The 25,330-nt window shown below is 37.6% G+C and overlaps 3 protein-coding genes across 7 annotated transcripts; 2 read left to right on the forward strand and 1 right to left on the reverse strand.

Annotated features, from left to right (window-relative positions):
* Positions 1-128: 128 nt before the first annotated feature.
* LOC131321578 (pentatricopeptide repeat-containing protein At3g14580, mitochondrial) lies at positions 129-2,027 on the forward strand. The gene has a single exon (XM_058352455.1). It carries the CDS (start codon positions 249-251, stop codon positions 1,470-1,472), a length of 1,224 nt encoding a protein of 407 aa, XP_058208438.1. The 5' UTR covers positions 129-248; the 3' UTR covers positions 1,473-2,027.
* A 76-nt stretch (positions 2,028-2,103) lies between these two features.
* LOC131321577 (C2 domain-containing protein At1g53590) lies at positions 2,104-9,280 on the reverse strand. The gene is made up of 12 exons (XM_058352454.1): positions 8,793-9,280; positions 8,198-8,272; positions 7,749-7,892; positions 7,446-7,541; positions 7,210-7,341; positions 6,157-6,309; positions 5,986-6,027; positions 5,826-5,874; positions 4,968-5,060; positions 4,700-4,883; positions 3,742-3,865; positions 2,104-3,511 (listed from the first exon to the last, which is right to left on the reverse strand). The coding sequence occupies exons 1-12, from the start codon at positions 8,916-8,918 to the stop codon at positions 2,480-2,482; spliced, it is 2,250 nt and encodes a 749-aa protein (XP_058208437.1). The 5' UTR covers positions 8,919-9,280; the 3' UTR covers positions 2,104-2,479.
* Positions 9,281-17,676: 8,396 nt separating this feature from the next.
* On the forward strand, positions 17,677-23,697 carry LOC131322619 (persulfide dioxygenase ETHE1 homolog, mitochondrial). 5 transcript variants are annotated; one of them, XM_058354006.1, is made up of 9 exons: positions 17,677-18,187; positions 19,342-19,470; positions 19,663-19,770; positions 20,912-21,046; positions 22,565-22,606; positions 22,751-22,810; positions 22,903-22,956; positions 23,245-23,269; positions 23,377-23,697. In XM_058354006.1, the coding sequence occupies exons 1-9, from the start codon at positions 17,954-17,956 to the stop codon at positions 23,466-23,468; spliced, it is 879 nt and encodes a 292-aa protein (XP_058209989.1). In that variant the 5' UTR covers positions 17,677-17,953; the 3' UTR covers positions 23,469-23,697. The 5 variants fall into 5 exon arrangements, with proteins under 5 accessions (XP_058209989.1, XP_058209988.1, XP_058209987.1 ...); XM_058354005.1 differs by lacking the exon at positions 23,245-23,269 and having other exon boundaries at positions 17,705-18,187; XM_058354004.1 differs by lacking the exon at positions 22,751-22,810 and having other exon boundaries at positions 17,705-18,187.
* Positions 23,698-25,330: the final 1,633 nt, after the last annotated feature.

Below are 25,330 nucleotides of genomic sequence, written 5' to 3' on the forward strand. Positions count from 1 at the left end.
TAACCGGATGTCCAGGTTAACTTGTGGCGTCAAAGTTTTGGAATTATCCACACCTGATTTCAACAGGTGAATGATCATTATATTAGAGTTGCTTTTGGTGAGTTCAGGCGCCAAATTTTTTCACTATAAAAGCCCAGATGCATGATCATGTGCATGCATGTAGAGAGAGAGAGAGTGAGAGTGAGAGTGATCCGTGATGTAAACCCCTCGACACACTCCACCCTTGTTTTTTATTCAGCAACAAGAAAATGATTTCACGTTCACTAACTGCACACATCACCAAAACTCACCTATCAGCTTTTCAATCTCCTTCGCTTTACCAAAATCTCCTCCTCCAATCCACCACTTCAATCCATTCTCACTCACTCTCCTCTCCATCCCCATCCCAAGATTCTGACTACCCCCAAACCCTCAACCAAAAAGACTGGCTAAGCCCAAACGAGGTTGTCAAGATCTTCCAAACCCTGAAAAACCCTAATTCAGCCCTATCTGTATTTACCCAGATCTCAAACCGAAAAGACTATAAACCCAATGAAGCCCTTTACTCCGCGGTCATCACCAAGCTTGCCCTAGCCAAGAACTTCGATGCCATCGATGTTGTACTGGCAAGAATCAAGTCTGAAAAGGGTCTTTGTAGAATATCTGAAACTTTCTTCTACAATGTTATCAAGATTTATGGCAATGTGGCCGGCCGTGTGGACCGGGCAATCGACACCCTTTTTGATATGCCAAACTACGGTTGCTGGCCTACTGTGAAAACATTCAACTTTGTGCTGAATTTGGTGGTGAATTCGAAGCGATTCGATGTTGTTCATGAGGTGTATTTGGGTGGTTGTAAGTTGGGTATTGAGATTGATGCTTGTTGTTTGAACATTATGATTAAAGGGTTGTGTTGGCGTGGGGATTTCGATGCTGCATTCAAGGTGCTCGATGAATTTCCCAAACAGAAGTGCAAGCCGAATGTGAGGACTTATTCTATACTCATGCATGGGTTGTGTGACCGCGGTAAGGTCGAGGAAGCATTTGGGTTGTTGGAGAGGATGGAGAGGGAGAATATAGAACCAGATACGATCGCGTTTAATATCCTGATTTCAGGTCTAAGGAAGCAAGGGAGAGTTGATGAGGGGATTGAGCTTTTGCATAAGATGAGGCTTAAAGGGTGTGGCCCAAATCCGGCAACTTATCAGGAGGTCTTGTATGGTTTAATCGATGCCAATAAGTCCGTTGAGGCAAAGGATTTTATGAGTCGGATGATATCAGAGGGTGTGAGTCCGAGTTTTGATTCTTTTAAGTCAATAATAAAGGGGCTTTGTAAAAAGAATCTTATGGGAGATGTGGATTGGGTTTTGAAGCAAATGGTTCGGCATGGATTTGTGCCGAGGAGGGGAATGTGGAAGCAGATTATCCGGTGCTTGTTCTCTGGGCATGGTAGTTGTGCCTGTTTTCCTATTGCAGAAATTCTTGAAAACTAGGATAATGGAAGTGGTGAGATTGTCGATTGTGTTTTTAATTATGCTAGCCTGTCTTGATACACTATCCGTCAAAGCCATTGCTAGGCACTTTAAGAACAGCTCATAGTGGATCAAGATCTGGACTCATCTCTGATCAAGATATGGAACACAAGGACCCGGAACCTAAAAATTCATCCTTGCCGGGGGGTTGTCGTAATCTAGCTTGGTTCAGTTTAGATTCAATAACCACAAGTAAGGACAATGTATGTGGTACAAGATGTTGCTGCATAAGTCAACCATGAACAAGCCAGTGGTATCTATACCTATCCGGCACACCTGCTGGTGGAAGCAGAAGAATTTTAGGGCCTGTGTATTATTGTTTTTGTCTCTGGAAAGCATTTGAATCTTTCACTAGTGTATGAGGCTATGAGCTGTTATTAACATGGGAACGTGTACACATCTGCTAGTAGGTGAGTTCACATATGTTGTAGAAATCAGCAGGATGATCATTGTCCATGAAAATTCTTGTTACTGGAAGAAAACTCAATAAACCAGGTTTGGTTCATCCTTTTTTCTTGTTCGAGTTCCATGTGTAATTCATCGAACAGCATAAAGCATTCGTCCTCGAGAAAAAAACAAGAAAAGGACATACTTGAAAATGAAGCCCCAAAAATGGTGTTATACAATAAGCAAAAGACAGATAAATGTTCTCAATGTACCACCGTCCTTCCTCAACAAAATTACAAACTTTCGACTGCTCTGAGCTTCTTCGGATTACGTTTACATTAACATGAAAAAACCATACCAAGAATCTCACATGAAAACTATGAGTCTGCAAATTCACTATAGAGACAATATGTATGGCACGGGAATTCCTTTCTAACTGCATCTACATACAATACAACAAGTAACTTGATTGAGTATTCCTAATCTTCACCCTCATCTTGATTCTACAAATTCACTGTACAACTGAACTACCACTATCTAAATTTCAACTGTATAAGCAATGAACAAATCTACTTTTTAATCTAGTTCAATAGGTCATTGCTTTCTTCCGTCATGGTCGATCGGTAATCATCACCTATCTTCTCATTACCCGGCCAAGCGCAAGAAATCTTCTCAGTACCGTCTAGGCCATCTTTGTTTATCGGAAAATCAAATGGAGTATTTTGATCATGAAGTTCTTCGGATTTAAAAGAATCATTACCACAGCTCGATAAGGCTTTCGGGATCACTGGATTCCCTTCAGAGGTACAAACTGATGATGCAGGAGATTCTTCATCGGAAGACTCTGACCCTGCAGAAATGTCTCTATTTGTCACCACTAGTCCCAAATCCCCTTGGGACTTTTTTGGCCCTTTCCGATCAAATGCATGCTTGACCCCACGAGCAGAGTTCCCAGCATTCTTTAAAATGTTCTTTGCCATATCCTTTACATGTGCCTTGCTTCGGCTCTCCTGGGAAGATCCCTCTGGACCGACTTTACCTTCTGATATCGGGACGTTAACTAGCGATGGTGCAGAAAGGTTATCTTCCTCTACAATCAGTTTCACGTGACTTTTTCTCTCATTAATAGCCTTAAGATTAGGATGTTGAGATGGAATCGGACCTTCAATCCTGCACGACATATCCTCCTTTTTGGAATTCTTGCTAAACACTGTACCAATCTTCTTTAGACCCCTCAAAACCTTGTCTTTTCGCAAAATTCCCTTTTTACCTTCTTGGCTTCCTCCATCTGTGCTGCTATTGTCGTTATTGTAGGAGGCTGAAGCTGATGGCAATTTTAAGTTTCCACCATTCCCGAGAACTTGTGAATCAAGGACTCTACTCCTCCCCTTTCTAGGCTCCCATATTTGTGAAACTTCGCTTCCCGGGTGATGGACCCATATCCCAGTCTCCTTTTGCCCTTCAATGTCAATGGGTTCAAACTTATCTACCACATTGGGAGACTTCTCTAAACCTCCAGATGAAAGAGAGCCTGTTTTAGCACTCTCATTTGCAATGGAGTTACTTTTATTGTCATCATTGAGTATTGCATCATCACATGGAAGATCTGGCACCTGCACATATATGTGTCGTGAATTGTGATTATGTTACTATTCCTACTTAGGTGTACCAGATGCTTGTAAGCATTTAATCAGGTTGCATACAATGATTATTAACCTAGTGTGTTGTTACATATAAAATGAGTCAATTGCTTTGGGGATAATTTTCTACAAAAGCATTTCACAATTAATTCCTTTCTAACTCAGTAAAACTTCAAAAAAAGAAAAAAGAAAAAAAGAGGTACCTTTTTTTTGCCCTCAACTACAGTAACAGCAAGATGCAATCGCCCCATTTTAATGTTCCGAAGAGACAGCCACAACTCATGTCTCTGGCCACCCCTAAGGTCACTAATGTTTACAGAACAATCTCTGCATAAGAGTAAAGAGTTCGTACATCAACAAGAATTTGCAAAGACCATTTACAACTATGAGACATCAAATGCGGATTGATATAAACATATTGAACAAGTCAACTAGCATATAAACATATAAAAGAAGCTACGTATTGTCCTATTTCAAAACAATACTTGTTTCCCAAATTTTCAGAATCTCCCATCCATGATCAGTTAAATGTAGATTGAGAACACTAATGAAATATTGGAACCCATGGAGTGGGCTACTAGATTGGTGGGACATTGAAACCCATAAGGGGCTTAATCTAGGGGCTACTAGATTAAGTATAAGCAGTACAATATGAATTTTATACTTCTGTATGTGTCTGAAAACTGTTTCAAAGGGCAACGGGCAAGGTGTCCCACTTCCAGCACCATGCCAATTACACCACATGAACCAACAATACAATATGATAGCTTCACATCTTTCATTTTTTGTGCAAAACAGATGCTAGATCATAATGGTTAAACTTGAGACATCCACTAGTTACAAGTAGATCTAGAACAGTCTTCCAAGGCCTCTGTGAGGCAGAATCCTCCTATTCTTTATGTGTGTGCGTCACAGAGAGAGAGAGAGAGAGAGAGAGAGAGAGAGAGAGAGAGAGAGAGAGAGAGAGAGAGAGTTGCAAGTATGAGGAAACATGGAAAGCAAAGGAGTGTAAAATGGAGAAGAAAATACATGACTCATTTGGGAGAAACGGCAACCAAAAATGAAAAATGCAGTTTTTGCTGGCATAAACAAAAAAATTGCCATGAGGTTCAGCATTCGGTTCAGATTTCCTAATTCACATTGCAGTTATGGAAACCTTACCCAAGGGTATCATCCATAAACTGGTCCTTGTCACGAACTTCAATAGCTAGCACATTAGGTGACTCCCATGTACAAATAGGGACCTTGAATTCCTCGTGCCATTTTGGAGCCAGTGTTTTCCATTGCGTCTTAGTCCTGAATCTATAAGGACCAAGTTGCCCTTTAACATATGGATCAGCTAAACCTGAAAAGCAGTTCCAAGTTGCTCTAAAAAACTTTCAGAACAACCAATGTGTCAAGAAGGTCGATAAGTGTCTCTTAAACCAACCATTTAAATCTGACGGCTTCATGTCAGCTCCTTCAATGACTTCCACCAAGGCATAGGCAATTGACTCCTTCTCATCGATACAGAACCAATTTTCTGGAAGAGGAAATAAATAAAAATAAGTATTAGAAATCCTCAAATTAGAGAAGAAAACAATGTCTACATTGCATTACCAAATGCATGCAATAAGCTACTACAGCAGTCAACTAAATCTCTAAGAAACTTCTAAAACCAATGTTATTTACTGCACTGCACATAGCAGAATTAAGCTAAGAAATAAGCACTATAATGGTTCACCAATAAACCATTCTTCCAGCAGCTTAAAATCACTATCATTAATGCAGTTGATGGCTGATGCTCAACAGCATAAAGCCAATAATAATGTCAAATTGTGAATGGTAACCCGGGTTCTCCCAAGAAAGGTCCAATTTTAAAACGGTCAGAGGAATACACAAGAACAGAAGAAAAAAAAAAGAAAAAAAGAACAATGACGACGACTAGCGACCGAAGGTGGCATACACAACCGTCCCAAGGATAAGAGCCATGTCTTCTTTAAGCTTTATAACATATGGCAACCGCTACTTTCAGAGCAGGAATGTCCATACTTTCCATCTCCAAACCAAAATAAGATACATATCCTAATTATTAGCATTTACTTTTGAAGAAGAATTGTATCAGAAGTAAAAGAGGATGATGACCTCATCACAGTCTGCAAAGGGTTCACTCTACCTTTGGCATAGGCCATTCCATATATTTCAAAGCAAATTATGTCTCACAATCCCAATTGCCTGCTAATGTCATCTGTTATGAAAATGAAGACAGTAGTCCTGTAGTTCTAGTTTCTTTAACCACAGAAATTACCTGGCTGTGGTGAAGCGAATTTCTCCACATCAACGACTAACATATTGGGCTGCAAAGATGGTGAATATTCTGGTCAAAACCTCTTAATGATGAGACATTGTAAAAATTGCCATCTAAATCAAATAAGCAGAGAATGGAATGTCAAAAGTAGAGACTTCACCTCAACTAGGGTCTGCTCAAATGCAAGTGCCAGGAGCTTGTCCTAATCAAGGACAAGAAAGTGCATTAGTAATTCAGAAAATGACATTGAGAGAGAGAGAGAGAGAGAGAGAGAGAGAGAGAGAGAGAGATCCAAGTATCTATTTGCACATGCTGCATGAAATTAACTTACCAACCATCCAGCAATTCCTGGAAGTTCTGTAACGTCAAGCCCATGGGTGAAAATAGGTTTCACAGTCATCTGAAAATATGGTGGCTCGACAAAGCATAACCGCACACGGCCAAGGAAAGGCCAGTGCCGAACGAACTTTACCCCAATCAAGACCTATAAGGGTCAAAACAAGATGTTTATGTGAAGTGCAACAAGGTTTTGCAGTGCAACGAAGCAAGAAAGTCAAAAAATTAATGAGTCTGATTTTCAAAATTATAATAAACCAAAAAATGAAGATTATTAGTATTGGAGGAACAATGTGAACACAACTAACATTTCAATGTTTCCTAGGATGGTCCTGTACATTACAGATTACAGCATTTCAGATGCAGTGAAGGAAGCATAATACAAGACCAGAATTACGAGGACTCCTTGTTATCAATGACAGAATTGTGGCGTAACGCAAAACATTAGTGCAAGCACCATTAGCCAAAATGCAACACAAAGATCAATGCAGTACTTTCTCTTCCTCTTTAGTACAAAGGACCTAACCAGCCCACTGTACTAACTCAAGTGCCCAATCCTTTTTCTTCGATTAGTAACCAAGTATTCTTTCAGAGTAATCCAGACCCTTTCTAACCTTTCCAACATGAAGAACAAACTTTATAGTTGAAGATACTGTTATTGAAAAATAACTGAATTTCCATTTTTCTTCAGTAATTAACTGATGTTGCTCCTCCGCTGTTCTAACTCGCACCTTAATTTGGCACTGCGAGGTCACTCCAAAGCTACAGAATGAATCTCTATCTTCAAGTGAATCATTCTTTCAAACTGCCCCAGTAATTTTTGGCACTTTCCGAAAACAATGGCGACAATATACCGGATCAGTGAGAATTCTCTTTACAGAGGCATAGCAAGCACAATTAAGTTGCTCCTGGAAGCTAAGGTATGCACTTGAGTTTGAATTCAAACAACTTCAAGTCTTGAAAATAAATGTCTCTATAGCTTTTCACCTTGATTATTCATTTATATTCAAGTTCAGCAAAGACTGAAAATAAAGCATAGTATTCGCACCTTCCCTTCAACATGCAAGCCCTTCAAATGTAACTTCGTCCGCATCCCAAAACCCAATCTCTTCGTTAGTTTCACTGCAAGTATTGCACTCATATCATCTGCAGTCCGGAAATTCATTCCCAACTCCAAAACCTGAATTTAGCGAATTCAAAATTCCTTTTGCTATGGAACATATTATATGACCACAAATAACACAATTGACATGAATCAACTAGGAGTAAAAGAAGATTACATACCAAGTGGTCATCACCGGTGGATTGACGAAGGACCCTCATATCTGTGAACATAGGCGGTGATCGTCCCATGTACAGATGTTCAACCACTGATTTTTTCTGCGTTTTATACAAAAATAACTCTCAGTTTCTTAAAAGGTTAAGAATCAGAACCAATCAGCACACCAACTAATGTGAAGTTCCAATGTACAAGATTGCTCAAGAGTTCAATAAGATTGGCATTTACAGAAAATTTCATTTCATAAGAAGACAAAACGCATCAAAGAGAATAGATATCTGTATTAGAAGGGGAGAGGAGACCCATACCACAGTCCATGGTTTGTACTTGTCCAAGAACCATGGTATGATGGGGAGGAGAATTTTCTGCGAAACAATCTGCTCCATACAAACAGGCCAAATCTTTTCAACTAAATGGTTCAACCACCGCACACTTTCGGAATCAGTAAGTACCTGGGATAAATGAAAGTAAACTAAACATTAACGCAGATGTGTACAGGCAATAAAGACAATCTACAAAGGTATCAACACTAACAAAAGGAATATGAACTAATGGTCTATTGCGCACAAATAGGGACAACCAAAAAGATGCAAATAAGATGTAATTCCTAAGTCCTAATCCAAATGGTGAGCTAACAACAGTAGTCTAATGAATTTCCTTTCCATTGCCTCAAATTTTCACTCTCTTCAGCCACACATAGAAAATACCACAGTAGCTATTTTAAGCAATGCTCAAAACCAAATAGAACAAGACTCACCCGTCGTTGGTTAGATTGCATTCTTTCCTCGAATTGCAGTTTCCTCCTTAATCTCATCTCGTACCGCTCATGAACCTCCAAAAACAGATACACAAGTGTGAAAATCCAGACGTTACACATGTCACAATCTCAAACACAAAAGCACACATATACATTTGGGTGAGTGTGTTATGTCGGAAATGTAAACGAAAACAAAAAATAAAGCAATCATACGAGGTTTACGTAGTAAACGACCCAAAGCATATCGATTATGATTCAGTTCGTGAGAATCATATGTCATTGATTGATCGTACATAACCTGAATTTCTTTTTACAAAACTTGATTAATGTTGATAAACGCGTGAGTCTAGTAATTCATTTCAGAAAATTGAACCTTCTCCAACAGGTGGCTTGGCTTCTATCCCAAACCATCACTGGATTACTTTTACCACGAAAAAAAAGAGAATACAACGAGTCAGCCATATCTGAAATACCATACTCGCATAAGCCTAATTGAATACAACCCACTACAAACAACTATATATATATATAACAGTATTAAAACAAAAACCAAGAGAAAAATAAAAAAATTGTTTATGAAACGTTTACTACTTACCAGATATAGGTAGATTAAAGAAACGAAGTAGAAAACCGGGCGTGAGCAATTGAAGCAAGAAAGCAACCACAGCAGAGAGAGCACAATGCAAACGTGATGCAAAATCGTAGCCTCGAATACTTCCATCTCCTCTTCTTCTCTCTTCCGTTTCAATCCCGAAATCCAAATCCCAACCGTGGATTCGGTTAATTTTCGACCACCAAAGTCAAACCTCTTGCTATGATCAGAAGTCTCGAGGGAGTAAATGAAACTGAATCTGAAGGCAACACTAAAACCTCCACTGCATTTGCATTCAGTATTTATTACGTGTGCAAGAGACTATTACTAGTTCATCCGATTTCAGAGGAATTCGAATTGAATTTGATGGAAGGGCCGGAACGTGTTGGAGTCCACCGGATCACGCGGGGGCAGTGCCTTGGAGAGAGAGAGAGAGAGAGAGAGAGAGAGAGGCGCAACTGGTGTGATGTTCAAACGAGGGGAGACCGGTTCGTGTATTTGACAAATTGAAACAGCGTCTTTGCTTCGGCTGGCAGTTATAGGCCACGTGGTTTACCATGTCATTTACGCCTCCTTTTGTTTATATATATATATATATATTGATTAAAAATACTTATATAGAGTCAGTAGGGGATATGCATTTAGAGAAGGAGAAGATAATCTTCAGTATTTCTGGAGAATAAATTCTTTACATAGTCGGTATAAACATTTATTTTCTCCAAATCAATTGCATTACGATACGTGTCAAAATAGTGGTCCCAATTAATAAAATATGTCGACGTGGCGTAATGCAATTGATTTGGAGGAAACAAATGTTTACACCGACGGTGTAAAGAATTTATTCTCTTGCTATATATATAGTCAAATAAAGAGAACGTACTCCAACAAAATGGTAAGGCTCGTTTCATTAACTAAAATAAGTATTTATTTGATTTAAGGGGGTGTTTCACAATTTTAAGTAAAATAAGTTGCTTTTGTTCTTACTTGAATTTTTTTCGCATTTGTTAATTTTGTGCTAAACATTTGTGGATTATTGATTTGTCTTGACAGAAAAATTGGAAAAGTAAAATAAAATATTACCCAATTTTTTTTACTTTAACCCAAATATTTTGAAAAATATCAATTTTTTTACCCCCTTTTTTTTTTCTAAAAATGGTTATTTTCTAAAAAATTGGGGTAAAAGTAAATTTTTTACTCTATCAAGACGAATCAATAATTCACAAAAATTTGGGTGAAATTAACAAATGCGAAAAAAATCATATAAGGACAAAACCAAATTATTTTACTTAAAGTAAATGGGGAGGAGGATAAGTGCTTACGAAAATCAAACCATGCCCATGTACATAGGAGTAGAGTTGGGCAACGGACACGAAATACGATAAATACGACACGAACCGGACACAAAGTTAGCGGGTTAGGGTTGAACATTTCTGACACGAAACATGAAAATGACACGACTCAAGAACACGAATTCTAAATGGGTCTCGTTCGGGTTGAACACGCGAAACACGAAATTAACACGATTAATATGGTTACTAACATGTGTCACCTATTAACATGAACACACACACAAATATATATATATATATATATATATATATATATATAACGGGGCGGTTCCGGGGACGCCCAAAAAAACACCAAAAAAAACACATCATAGTTCCCGATCAAATTTTTATGATCCAAGCCGCTCAATGTGATCAAAACGTAATTTTAATGGTAACTGTGAGAAATCGGCAAAAAAAATGATCGGGAAGGGCTTGATCCGAACAGTTTCGAACAGTTTTTTATTGAACGGTTCCAATAAAAACTGTTCATATCAAGTCTTTCCCGGTCATTTTTTTTGCTAATTTCTCGCGAGCACCCTTAAAATCACATTTTGCACACATTGAACGGTTCGGATCATAAAAATTTGATCGGAAACTATGAGATTGAGATTTAGGGTATTTTTTTGGGTGTCTCTTGAACCGTCCCGTATATATAATATATGGTATATCTGTAATTCTATATAGAGTTTGGCAACGGACACGTAACACGATACGAACCGGACACGAAGTTAACGGGTTAGGGTTGAGCATTTCTGAAACAAAACACGAAAATGACACGACTCGAGAAATACAAATTCTAAATGGGTTGGGTTCGGATTGGGTGATTTGTGACACGAACACGATTCGATACGACCTGTTACCCAGGTCTACATAGGAGTATAAGGGCGGCACCAACTGCACTCCACCTCACTTACCAACTATTTTTATTTTTTAATTAAATGTGGTATATTGTAAAAGAACTAGTGTTTGCATGTGCCTACGGCACTACCCATCCCAATTGGAATTGATTTGTACCCTTCCGCTATATTCGAACCATGAGCAAAAGGTAAAGAGGGGCGAGGGGGTCCCGATTGTGGAGAGCTTGAAAGGCGGGTCAGTGTTGTCATGAGTGGTGGAGGATGGTGAGAGAAAATGGCGCATGAGCAGAAGAGAGATGGTTTGGGTGAGGTAGTGTTTGTGTGGGATCAGAGAGAGAGAAGAAGAACTCTTCTGCAGTAGGGTTTCAAATTTGAAAATGGGTGTAATTTTGATTGCTGGCAATTCTGTAATTAAACGAAAAAGGTTGGACAATTTTGATAAAAGGAAAATTTCACCTCAACCATTTGATCAATTCAATTTCAATCATTGCAATAATTTATCCCCACACCATTGTGTTTTATAATAGAGATAACCTATCTCGTAAAACAAAAAATAAGTACTTAAAAAAATAAGAATTTTAATGGAACAGGGCTACACTTCTATTTTAAAATCATTCCCACAATAATCATGTTAAGTGTTTTTTTTCTTTTTTTTAAAGGAAAAAGGTGGGCTAGATTGACCTAGAATGTTCAGATTTAAGCCGTAGCCGACTCAACAGGGAGAAATATTGATTCGTCACCGGGCCTCCTTCAAAGTGCAAGTTAAATTGAAATCTCCTCTCCTAATCATCTGGTCCCACGTATCCACAGTTTTATGCAAGATGGGCAGCCAATGACCGTTTGATCAAAACAAAACGTGGAAGTCACCGGAGGAAAAAAAAACGGAGTCCAATAATGACGCGCCACCTCAGCCAATTGCTATTTCATCTGGATAATTTTCGCGAGGTTTGGTGTAACGTTACGAAATTTAACTGCTGGCCGATATGTTAAAATGTGTTAAATCGAAGTCCTCGCTGTGTAATTTGGCAGTAGCACGTTTTCTCGGAATAACGGAACCAAAACTGGATGGGGAGGGGTAGGGGTGAGAAAAATCTGTAAAACCCGCGAATCCAGTTCAAACCAATTCAAATCGAAAGGTTTGTTTTGATTTTTTAGTACTGTGGTTTGATAATGGTTTAAAAAAATTAGAAACTGCTTCATATAATTTGGTTTGTAGATTCACATTCACAGTTATGATTTCAAAACGATCCGAACGGTATAATATATTTATATATAATTTAATTATTACCACTGCTTTTGCTACATTATTTTAATTCAATAGTTGTTAGGAATTATCTTTGGCATTTTATTTGGTTAAACTATCTTGAAATGTTTAATAGTTGGTATTCTTAATTTGTTCATTTAGTGACTTACCAGTATTTCATTTTCTTAGTTTAAGACTTGACGTAATTATTGGTAACCTACTCTTAATTAGTTGGTTGAAGTTAGTGTGTTTTGATAATTTGAATGGAATTGGTTTTAATATAAGTTTTCTTTTAATTTATCTTTGTAATTTTAAGTACTTTAAATATTTTTTGAAGATGATAGTTTAATTTAAAGCAAACCGTGGTTTAAACCAAAACCGAACCGTATTTATATGGTTTGGTTCTATGTCTTTTGTGGGTTAGTTTGGTTCTCTAAATTTATAATCCGTAGGTATTGGTTTGGTTCTTGGTTTACTATAAAATCGAACCAATCCAGACCATACTCACCCCTAGGGAGAGGAATATCTCGACGTTTGGACGAGGATAGCACAAGCCACAACCAATGAGTGTTTTAATATATGAATCGGATCCTTCCATGTCCAAGTTTTGGCTTGGACGAGACAATCAACATATGGACTATGGTTGCAGTTAATGATTTGGGCTTTTCTAACTCTTACCGGAAAAAGTCTCTGAGCAAATCAAAATCATGTTGTATAATCTAGATTTGGACTTTCTCCTCTAGTCCAAGTTTTGGATCGGAAATTATCCGAACCCTTTAATATAAGGAATTAGAGATTTAGGATCATGTTAAGCCCATTTGTGAGCCCTTTTTGATCTACTACAATGTGTGAAACTGCTTATTCTTTAGAACTCGTCAAGAACAATAATCAAGTCATGAATCACATTGATTTGGTTGAAGTTAGTATTTTTTTAAGAGCACGTTTTATCTTGGAATTGACGGGTTCTCAATTTACAACTCTAAATTGAAACTTATTTATCTCAAGATAAATCTATATTATAAAATAGAGCGGCTTTTTGTCTACTCATATAAACATGAGCATCCTTCTAACTATTGGATCTCAATTTCAATAGGTTATGGCCGTTGGATTGAATCATTGATTCCAACTTATTTCCCACACCTGTCCCAGCAGTTTTCCTCTTCTCCATCGTGTCTCCTCCTCTTCTCCATCGTGTTTCCTCTCTTCTCTCCTCTCTTCCTCCATAGTTACTCTCTCTCTCTCTCTCCGCAGAATCCACTCCTCGGTGCTTCAGAAGAAAAAAAAAACGGCGCCCACAAAGCTCCTCCACCAATTAGCCGTCCACAAAATCGATTTAGTTCTCCCTTTCCGGTACGATTCCCATCATCCTTAGGTCTTCTTGCAGAAAAAATAATGTGGCCTAAATTGCTATTTAGGATGAGGATTTTTTTGATGGGAGTCTTATGGGGAAAAAAATTGTTGTTTAGGATGAGAATTTTTTTGCTGTTTAGGATAGGATTTTTTTTATCTATATATTTTGTTATTTGTCTTTCTAAGATACTCACTTTGTATTTGTTAAAATGCATGTTTGACAGAGTGAAAATAGTGGAGAGTGAATTAATTCTTTATGCCCACTTTTGTGTAGCTCTCTTAATTTTTGGATAGACTTTGTGGTCCGATATTGCGAGGACATGCGACATGACAGTAACAACATGTGGAGACATGTCTGGGGAAATACTGGGGACACGGCAAAGTGAATTTAACACTTTTTAAAAATAATTCCAATTGAGAGTTTATTTGTTGTGGATTTTGTTCCTCTTTCGTTTTAATGGTATTGTTTGATCAAATCAAATCATGTTAGGACCAGCACATCCTTTTCCTTGGGTAACAATGTGATCAAATCATTACAGGACCAACACATTCCTTTCCCTCGCTCTCTCCCCTATCACCAAGCGTATGACCGAAACATATTGTGCCGTGCCTTCAGGCACGGGCATGCACTAGTATATGATATCCGATCAACGTGTTTTTTAGTGTGATCCGATTCCGAAAGACCTACCTAATCAATCTCTAATTGGGTTTCCAATTAACTTGGTTTTTATATTGGAGTAGTTGGTTTTCCAACTCTATTATAAATAGCACCAGTGAAATTCAGGGGTGTACGCATGCAGGGAAGTTATAATCAAAAGTGCTCTATTCAAATTAATGAGTCAAAGTTATTAAACTACTAAAACAAGGATGCGGCTACTCTGCAGTCAATTGCAAAGAAGCGTCTGCAGTTTAATTTGGGCCGTTCATATTGACAATTAGTGGTTTAGATCTGCTGAATAGTCTTACCAATAAAAAAAATATTTTTATCAATAAAAATATCAAAATAAATCTAGACCATTAAAAATATTAGTTGACAATTGCGATCACTTAAACTGCGCCTCTATAGTCCAAACCTTGACCGTAGACGATCCATTTCTGAAAACAATCATACTAGTAAAAAGTATTCGGTCATGAATCAATGTGGCGTTGAAGCTTTGATATAGTTGTCGCGCGGGCCAACCAAATATCAATTAACCAAATCACGTTGTGAACAAGTGGTGCTTATTTATGTGTCTACTTGTCGTGCAATTTCAAATCTTTTCTTATAACCGAATCTTCGAACTAATTTGTGCGCACCTTAATTAATTGCAGAACTCTGAAGTTAACGCCCGGGCAAATCTTCTTGTGGCCCCAAATTTCAAATCATTCTTAGAGAATATGAGGAATATTGACTTTTAAAATGGAGTTTACGATTAAAATATTTTGTTACTTTGATGATATGCGGTGCGTAAGCTGATTTGGAGATAGTGAAATATTTAAAAAAAAAAAAAAAAAACCTATGTGGGACACGTAAAATATCTCGTAAGATGCAAAATTGCGTTCCATATGCCGACATTATCATCTGATTAAAATAGTTTTATGTATGAAAACGTATGCACATTTTATGGGTGTACCGTAGTCTAAACCCTAGGCATATAGGAGTACTAAGGTTGTCAGATGAATCAAAGTTACCACAAACTACTTAAATTTGCCTCCTAAATTTGCGCTAATTTTGTGGGAGGTGTTGCATCGAATTAATCTCCCGGTTAAAGTAGTGTTGTTTAAGCGTAATTTGGTTGGGGATGAGTTATGTACAATATATGTAAGGTTATATATATATATATATATATATATATATATATATATATATATATATATACACACACACACACACACCAAACTTCTAATAAGAGCGCTCTTACTGTATTATGGTAAGGACGTCCCTTTTCCGACCAATTTGCGATGATCCGAGCCGCTCAATGTGTTCAGAACGTGATTTTAAAGGTACACGTGAGAAATTAGCAAAAAAAATGACCGAAAAGGACTTGATCAAAGCAGTTTTTGTTTGTATTTTATCGAATGGTTCAAATAAAAACTGCTCAAATCAATCCCTTTCCGGTCATTTATTTTGCTGATTTTTTATGGGTATTCTTAAAATCACATTCTGAACACATTGAGCGGCTCGGATCATTAAAATTTGGTCGGGAAAGAGAAGAAAAAGGGAAGCCTTTACCGTAATACGGTAAGAACGCCCTTATTAGAAGCTTACTTTCTCTCTCTCTATATATATATAATGAATCTTTAGAGCACCTATTTTTTCAATGTGATGCTGCGCGAAGGTTTTGGCGAGCGTCTAATTTGGGATTTGATTTTTCGGTGGGGACGCACGCCTTTGACTGCGTCGTGTTGGATTGTGTCCTGGTGGTGAGATGCGCCGGACAAAGATGCTATTTTTGAGTCGATTACTTAGCATGTGGGGAATTTGGTGTTGTCGTAATCAATTTGTATTCTCTGAGCATAAGCAAGACGAGGTTTGAGGTTGATGTTGGGAAAGCTTATGATTATTTGCTCATGTTGAGAATGCTTTTGATCCTTCAAGTGCGGCTTTTCGGCTCTCAGATCTCTATGTTTTTGTTCTTTTTTATTTTCTTGCTTGATTGTTCTTCACGTGTTATGTGTTTGTTGGTCGGTTTCTCTACAAGTTGGACAAATATATAAATGTAAATGGAGATATTAAACTCGGTATATATTTAAAAGACATCTGGTTGCTCCTGAAATCATCATAGACAAATATATCCACACTTGTAAATTTCTAAGCTATTGAAAAGGAATTAACAATTGCGGATAAAAAAAAAAGGAATTAACAATCATATACTTATTCAACATGCTCAAATCATAAATATTTATGTTCTCTCTCAAGTTCATAAATATATATGTGTGTGCGCGCGCACGCGAGAATGCATTGCGCCTTTTTTCTTGAGAAAATGTATGCAAAAAAGAGAGAACAATTTGGCACCTAAATAATCAATTGATGATAATTTACCTTTGAATTAAATAGAATTATAACTAAGTACTGTTTCTCGATGCAATTTTTTTCGTCGCCAATCTCTCCATGCAAAAATTGACATCACTAGATCCACAACGTGTCCATTATATCAGAACTCATTTCTCTGCGTAATCGTCAGCTCAAACAAATCACTGCTATTTGACTATTTTTTTAGGGGTAACGCGTTAGAAAGTCTCAGGTTGCATTCGGATCAAGCATCTACGAAGTGGTTTACAAACAAAAATAAAGCAAAAATTGTGAGTTTGTCCTACTTTTCTTACCTTACCTTGATATACGTCTCTACAAATTAATTATAGTATCTACATTCCAACTTGAACAATAAGTCTTTAAAAATTCAGGAAATAAGGCTAAGTTTTGTTAAGATTTTTGGGGTTTTTCTTATTTTGTTATTATTATTATTATTATTATTTTGCATTTGTTCCTTTTGCACTTAACTTTTTAAATTATTGAAGATGAAATGAAAAAATAAAAATATTACTATTAATTTTACCTATATATTTTTTAAAATATCTAAGAAAAAGTCTAAAAAGCCGGCTCGTCATAATTTTTTACTTTTCCAACTTATCTCGACGAGACGATTCAATAATCCACAAAGCGCAAAACTAACAAATAGAAAAAAAATTTAAATAAGAACAAAACAATAAAAAGTCGACAAATCTAAAAAAAAAAGCCCTCTAGCCTGAGCCTTGAGTGCTGCCTTAGGTACATACACTCATATATATACACCGTGTACATACGCACTTTAGACCCATCTCGAGTTCCACAAAAAAAATTCAAGCCGCTCAATTTGTTCAAAATAGTTTATCTACGATCCCTATAAAAAATTAACTCAATTTGGTTTCGGTAAAGACGTTTACGAAACATCCACTTTTGCAACAGAATTTAGACCTGAATTCTTTCTTAAGCAACGTTGGATGTTTCATAAGCATCTTTATCAATATTGGGTTGAGTTGATTTTTTACAGGGACTATAAACAAGCTATTTTGAACAAAATAAGCGATTCGAATCATTTGTTTTAAAACCCAAGACGGATCTAAAGTGCGTACGCAGTGTATGTAGTATACATGAATGTATGTACCCATAGACGTTGCGCTGAGCCTCTGCTTCACAAATGAAATCAATAGATCCCCAAAATCTCACTAATTACAGAACACACCAGCGTGGGATTGGTGGGGAATGAGGAGGATGACACCAACCTCGATCCTGTAAATGTCGATCCTCTTGTCATCAGCGGCTTTTGCAAATTTCTCACCAAACCCGCAAAAAGAATTCTCAAAAATCCACCAAGCTACCTTCGGATTTCATCATCCTCTCTCAACTCCATTAAAGTCGTTACCCAGATGCTGCAATCTCGATTCGTGCGCATCCCTCTCTCTCCTACCACTCTCTCTCCTCCGAAACCCACGACCCTGCTCCCTCTCCTCTCTCTAGCCAGAAAACCCAGGTCGCAAATGAGTTCCTACGCGACGTCGTCTGAGTCCCCGAAGCTCTTGTTCCGTCAGCTCTTCGAGAAGGAATCGTCCACTTACACTTACCTCCTCGCCGATGTCTCCCACCCTGAAAAACCCGCCTTGGTTTGATCCCTTTACCTAACCCATTTTCTTGTTTGGCATATGGATTTAATGTTATTCACCTTGATTTACTAATCACGGAATTCTACTTAATTTTGTGGAACTAATCACCATAATCACGGTGACACATGGGGTTTCTGTTGAAACATTTACGTATGTGTTATGGATATTGAGGTCATCTATTTGGGAGTTATCTTCTGTTTCGTGAGAGCGGACACTCTGTTGGATCATCTAATCTGGGTCGTGCGATAATAATTATGTATGTATAGAATTTGACCCAGTTGTGTTCTTGTCAGTCTTGAGGCTTGTATAAATTGTGGACATTGCGACTTATTCATTGTGATGATCTCTGGTATTATTAGTGATCTTTTTTCAGATCAGCTTGTTTTGGAATTGACTCGTTTCTTCTTCTTGTTGAAATGAGTGAATAACATAAAATGGTTCGTAGCCTGACAAATGGAGAACTTAAGCAAGCATAGAGTGCGTAAAGTGATGTCGTGGAATGCTAAGTCATGAATACTACTTTTCCATAGATTATATTAGGAAATAGACATGGATTTTCTTCTTCTGTGGCATATGATTTCAAGCTTTTATTGACCAAGCTTAGTTGGACTAATAGTTTTTGCCAAAACTGAAATTTTTTAGTAAGTAACAAACGAAATCATATCTGATTGCTCTATCAGGAGTTGATATGGTGTTGAATAACATGAAATTCGTAAGAAGTACGGGGCATCTTCAAATAAAAAGACTCTTCAATGGATAAAAATCAATCAAGATGTAAATGTTTGAACTTTTTAGGAATTGAAATCTTCTGTAGTTGTTGCTGGGGAAAACTCTGCTCTTAAAGTACTTTTTATAGAGAATTCACAACCAGAACGACGTTGGAGTGGATATTTCAAAATTTAAGTCACCTTGATTCTTTTGTATGCTTTTTGACCGCATCATTCTATAGTCCTTCCTCTTAAACCTCCAAATGTTTGACTATTGTACTTATGGTTGCATGCTGTGCATGATTTGCTAGAACCTGCATGCACATTTCTAAGCTTATAGTAATTACCACTGCAGTTAGTCTTGTTTCTACCTCTTATTTGGACGGTAAATATGTATTTGCTTTGCTTGCCAAGTTCAGTATATGCTTATTCAGTATCTATATGCAGTTGGTTGACCCTGTAGACAAGACAGTGGATAGAGATCTTTCTCTTATTAAAGATTTGGGATTGAAGCTCATTTATGCTATAAACACCCATGTCCATGCCGATCATGTCACTGGAACTGGCCTGATTAAGGTAGTTCGATTCCAATTTCAATTCCGATATGGTGATTTTATAATGTCTTTGCTACTACAATGATATGCTTGGGGTGATAATTTTTTTTTTTTTTTTTTGCTTTTTTTGTCGAATGCTTACCTCATTAAACAGGTCAAAGTCTCTGTCGGCATCTATTACTTAATGGTATTTGTTTGCGCTGATGTCATGCAGACTAAATCTCCTGGTGTGAAATCTATCATCTCCAAAGCAAGCAATGCAAAAGCAGATCTGTTCGTTGAAGCTGGTGATAAAATTTGTTTTGGTGATCTCTTTCTAGAGGTAGGCAGGCACATGCTTCTTCCATATTGGTTCTTGCTGAAGAGTAGAGTGCAACACATGTAAATTAGCAATTCATTCGTTTATGCCTCTTTTAGTCCAGTTTACTTGAAAAACCAAGAAATGTCTTGACATTGTCAAGGTAAACGGTGTACTTATAAAAAAAATCAATCTAAATGGTGTAAACTGTAAATACCATTCTCCTTGTGGTATGAGAGAACATACAACTTCTCTTATTAGTCACCCATTCCCTTGCTGATGATGTATGGAAAGCAAGGTCTTGAAGTTGCTCAAGAGAATAGTGCATTTTACTTCCAGTGAAATGGAAACCTAATACCGTGGAATTAAACTTCTAGGGATGTTCTAGTTGCTACACTGAAAGGAAGTACTTCGGAGCTATGAAGGGAGCTAAGAGCTTGAATTGATAAACGTTTTTCATGTGAAGAATAATTTGTGAATTTAACAGGAGTTTAGTATTTTGGTACCTAGACTTGGTGGAGGGATGCTGGGTGTGGCTTGCGTCATCAACACTTACCTATGAGATCAAAATGAAAATTTCACATGTCAGATATAAGACCAACCAAGCTTTGTGCTTTATGCTATATATGCTTGCATATATATAGCAAATTGGAAGATAATTGAGATGAGGATGTTAAGGTGAATGCGATAAAAACTGGGACAGATAACGCAGGAATGAACAAATTCATGAGACGATACAGGTAGCATCTATTGATGATGAAATGAGAGAAAATCTATTATGGTGATTTGGGCATGACAATAGAGACTGGTTAGTGCTGTGATTATAAATAGTGAAACTATCCCCATTGGATAATGCTTGGGGTCGAGGAGGCCAGGCGAAGAATAACTCTTTTTTTCATATAGATTCGGTACAGAAAAGGAACAATATAGATTCGGTACAGAAAAGGAACATATGTTATCTTGCAATGTAGCTTGCATTATGGCCCTCGATTGAGACGAATCAAGAAACAAGATCTACTTACCCAATATGATAAGTTGCATTATGTTTTGGTTAATATACATGTACATATGTGAATATCATGCAGCCATAACATCAGTCTTTTTACCTATCTTGGTTTTCCCTTTATCAATCTTCTGGAATAATAAGCTATTAACTTGCTTGCAGGTTCGTGCTACTCCAGGTCATACCTTAGGATGTGTTACCTATGTTACAGGAGATGGGCCCGATCAGGCCCGACCAAGGATGGCTTTCACGGGTGATGCACTATTAATACGCGGATGTGGGAGGACAGATTTTCAGGTGTAGTTCTTTTTGTGTGGTGGGAATAGTTAAAACAGGTTTACAGATCCTCCCCTTATGAAGCATGTAGACTATAGTCATGAAAATTTTAGGCTCGGTATCCTAAATTTATTTCTAACCCACCCACTCCAGTAGCCAATGGCGGAGGGAGTTGGAGACCAGTGGGTACGGGACCCCACTGGTTTTGTTTTGTTGTTGTTGTTTTTAAATGTTTTTTGCACTTGTAATTGATAATCTTAGGTAGAAAACTATAACATAATATCTTAGGTAGAAACCTCATACCTCAAAGCACAAAAAAATTATAGAGTACTTCCTTCACATGCTGTGCCAACATCCTTCTCCATTACGTATTCATGTAAAGCACAAGACTTAATGTTTTGAATGTCACCTAAATATGTAATGGGAAGAGTGTTGCGGCACCCTGCGACGGTGCTCCAAGATCACTAAATAATTACTCCGGCAAACCTCCATTCACTAAACTTTAGCCCGCAAACTACCACATTTTTACAGAATTACAGTTACTGTCTCATCACAAAATTCGAGTCAAGTCAGGCTCCTTTTCACATTTCCCCTTCTTTCAGTTCTCTTCTTAAATCTATCAACAACTCCTCTCTAGATATTGATGTGGAAGATTACTTGTTTAGAACTAAAAATTTAATTGCTACTCTATGATAATCTGATAGTTGAACAAATTTTTTAGCAGTGATCTTGAAGAAGTAGTTCAAAAAACTCAAATTAGGTGTATTGTCAGATTCTTAGAAAGGAGATAGATAATTTTTTTTTTCAAAACCAAGTTGCATGGGTTGGATTGTGCTTCACTGATGCCAGATTATGGCTACGCCACTGCCAGTAGCTGAATGGTGGTACACCAATCGTCAAACCATCACAATGTAACTGGGTTTTGTATTTTAACATCTTCTTTCTTGCTTTTAGACCCTCGAACTTGGCGTGAACTCTCGAAATAATTGAATAGCTTTAGGGTGCCTGCTTAACTTAGTTATTTCTTCTTCTGTTTCAACTTTCAAAACTAAACCTCTACTCCGTACATTGTCAAACTCAAACATAAACGTGGGTATCTTGGGGGTGTTGGTTGCTTATGGGATGGGGCTTTTTTAGTGTGTTCTTCACCTATGCAAGACCTAATATTGACATTTGTGGCTACCATGCTTAATTCTCTTCAATGTGTTGGCCTTGTGCTACGGTTTGGGGTTTATTATGCTTTGTTTGGATAGTTTTTTGGAAAAAAATTCTCAACTCAAAAAACACTCATTGCCCTTACTTCCAATCATTACTTACCCGTATCTCCAATCATTATTCTCATTTCTCTCTCTATCTCTCCAACCATTACCTCTACTTCCAATTATTACTCTCATTTCTCTCTCCACTCATAACCCTATAAAATTTCTCAGAAACTCATCCAAACACAACATTTCACATCTGCAGTCTCCTTTTTGCTGGAAAGAATTCAATAAGCTAATTTTTTTATTTTTTATTTTTTATCTTTTACTTTTTCTGCAGGGTGGAAGTTCGGAGCAGCTGTATAAATCAGTTCATTCACAGGCAAGGACATGAAAATCAGCCTAATTTAATTAAGCAGCAAAAAAAAGAAGTTAGAATTATAGCGCCGATATATTATGTATGTTTTTTACTACTCTTTTCCTTTTATCTCCCTTGTTGCTCATTCTATGTTATATTATGAACCAGATCTTTACACTGCCCAAGGACACATTGTTGTATCCTGCTCATGACTACAAAGGTTTCACTGTAAGAACTAAGGATATATGCTAAATGCTCTCATCCCTTGGTCAAATGCATATTCTGGAAATAACTCATGATACAAACCCCCATAATTTCAGGTTACAACTGTAGAAGAGGAAATTCTGTATAATCCTCGGTTGGCAAAAGATGAGGTGATTCCCTTTCTTCAAACCGTTTTCTGTTAGTTGAATAGCAAAAGAGGTATAAAATCGGACTTGTAGTATGAACTTGGTTATCCATGACATCAGGTGTAGTTTAAATGCATTTAGAAGAAAGATAAAAAAGGAGATTGCTGCTTAGCCATCTTATGCTAGAGGATGCAATTCATTTGAACCCAAAAACCTATTAATGTTGCATTCCATTTCCCCTTTCAACATTTCGTTTTCTGCTGCTGATTTATTCTCCATGATGGTGAATACTTTTTGTCCCACCTTCTGCAGGAAACATTCAAGAACATCATGAAGAGTAAGTATTTTCTGCTACAAGATCCAAATAGCCAGTTTACACATTGATTTATCGTGACAAGCCCAAAAAATACCACAACGTTCCTGACATAATTCCTAATTCTACAGATTTGAACTTGGCTTATCCGAGGATGATTGACGTAGCTGTCCCTGCAAATATGGTTTGTGGGTTGCAAGATGTGGCTCCTAAAGCCAACTAATTCTCTGTTTTAGGCCAAATGGAGGAAATCATGTAACAAATGTTGTTACGATTGGAAACCAGTATTATGTGTCAAAACAGTTTATGTTGGCGTTTAGGCGTGTGATGTATAAAAGTGGCTTCTCTGATATGGTTTCAGAATGATGCCATTGGAATTATGGGAGGACATTGCTGCAAATTTGCACTATCGTGCAAAAATGCTCTTGCGAATAAAACTCTCATTTGTCTTCTTTGCAGGTACTAGTTAGGAATGTTGCGAAAAGGCCTTTCTATACCAATAGCATATCCTGTTTGGTTTACGTTTTGCTGACTATTGTTCAACTGGGAAACTACGTAAAATCTGTCTTGCATCCCTTGTTTCTTGCTTGTTGCACGTTGTGTGTGGTGGTTTGGATGCTTGCCGGCGGTCCTCCAAAGCGATTTGTCAATAGCCTGGCGTGGTATTGGAAGTGGCCCAATCCTAGGTCCACTTGACTCCATGGGTTCGGCTGGCGCAGGGGTTTTGGGGGGTGGACCCCCTAGTTTAGCAGGAGTCCGATGGGTTTGGGCAAGCATTCGCCGGGATTGCCTGAGCCCGGTAAAGAATGGGTCGGGCGGGTTTTATATTCCACTCAAGTTTTGTGTCATTACTTTGGTCACGAACCACTCTCACTTCAGTATTACTTTGGTCACGAACCACTCTCACTTCAGTAGTACGAGTTTCAAAAAATTTCTCTCCATAAAGAATGGGTAGGGAGGGTTTGATATTCCACTCAAGTTGAGTCATTATTTTGTTCACGAACCACTCTCACTTCCGTAGTACGGTTTTCAAAAAATTACTCTCCACTTTACTTTTTATATTTCTCTTTATTCGTCTTATTAAAATCTTTGCCAAACAACTTGTTTCTCGAGCATCATGTGAGTTGTGAGTATGCATGAAATTTATTTTTGTACGTCCAATTTCTCACGTTTAATGCCAAAAGGCCCAAAACAGTTATCGCTACGACAGAGAATGCTGCCAAGCATCTCTCTATAGAGCGGTGTCGAGCGATCAATTCGGCTATTCATCTTGACACGGATAATTCGGATTGAATTTGAGCGCATACAAATTCAAACCATTTATTACTCAATTAAAATTCAAACTGTTGATTACCGAGAAAGTCAGCCAACGGCCGCTCTGCCATTCCATCTACCATTAATTTACAACCAAACGCGACGTCAGTGAGGCCTGTGGAGCCACAATGAAAGCGCCAACTTTTAAGTCAAGTCGTCAATGTCCCAACACTACACGTGGACGGCTCTGGTTAGTCAAAGCCAGATAACAGCTAAGCTTCACCTTCGCTTGCTTAAAACTTTGCTCTGCACATTAATTAAACTTTTCTGTCTTAATGTTTGTTATATTCTTCATTTCCCCCCTCAACTATGTTATTGCCTTTTTTTTTTGAAGATGATGTTATTGCCTTCAATTGTCATAAAATGTCCAATTTTTATCCATTATGTTTACAGAAAAAAGTTCACATTGCAACTAGTGGTTTTATGTGGTGTCGTATGAAAGTAAATCAACCAAGATCCAAATTCGAAAACCCTGAATGCAAACTTGAAAACACAATCCTAAACCAAACCATTCGAAGACGAGTGGTTGTTTTGGATTTGAGTTTTGGGTCTGGATTCAAATTTGGCCTATGGGTAGGGTTTCAATATGTGCAACCTAAGTTACTCGTGCTAGTATGATTCTCCACTCTCATTCTTAACACTCGCTCTTCACTCACATTTTCAATTGTTGCCCTTGTGAATTTCGATAGCTTGCAAATATTTTCGAAATTATACTTTCACGTACATGCTCATTATGTGAACGTAGGATATGATCGCACAACTCAAGGATTC

The sequence above is a fragment of the Rhododendron vialii genome, chromosome 4a (genome assembly GCF_030253575.1).
Source record: "Rhododendron vialii isolate Sample 1 chromosome 4a, ASM3025357v1".
NCBI classification, from domain to species: domain Eukaryota; kingdom Viridiplantae; phylum Streptophyta; class Magnoliopsida; order Ericales; family Ericaceae; genus Rhododendron; species Rhododendron vialii.

What these genes read in the sequence shown, in the direction of transcription:
- LOC131321578 (XM_058352455.1), top strand. Translation starts at nt 249, where the DNA reads ATGATTTCACGTTCACTAACTGCACACATCACCAAAACTCACCTATCA.
- LOC131321577 (XM_058352454.1), bottom strand. Translation starts at nt 8,918, where the DNA reads ATGGAAGTATTCGAGGCTACGATTTTGCATCACGTTTGCATTGTGCTC. An exon ending in AGTACAAACCATGGACTGTG is followed by an intron (nt 7,542 to 7,748) that starts GTATGGGTCTCC and finishes TATAAAACGCAG; the next exon opens with AAAAAATCAGTGGTTGAACA. An exon ending in GAAGCCGTCAGATTTAAATG is followed by an intron (nt 4,884 to 4,967) that starts GTTGGTTTAAGA and finishes ACTGCTTTTCAG; the next exon opens with GTTTAGCTGATCCATATGTT.
- LOC131322619 (XM_058354006.1), top strand. Translation starts at nt 17,954, where the DNA reads ATGCTGCAATCTCGATTCGTGCGCATCCCTCTCTCTCCTACCACTCTC. An exon ending in CTGGAACTGGCCTGATTAAG is followed by an intron (nt 19,471 to 19,662) that starts GTAGTTCGATTC and finishes GATGTCATGCAG; the next exon opens with ACTAAATCTCCTGGTGTGAA. An exon ending in GTGGGAGGACAGATTTTCAG is followed by an intron (nt 21,047 to 22,564) that starts GTGTAGTTCTTT and finishes CTTTTTCTGCAG; the next exon opens with GGTGGAAGTTCGGAGCAGCT.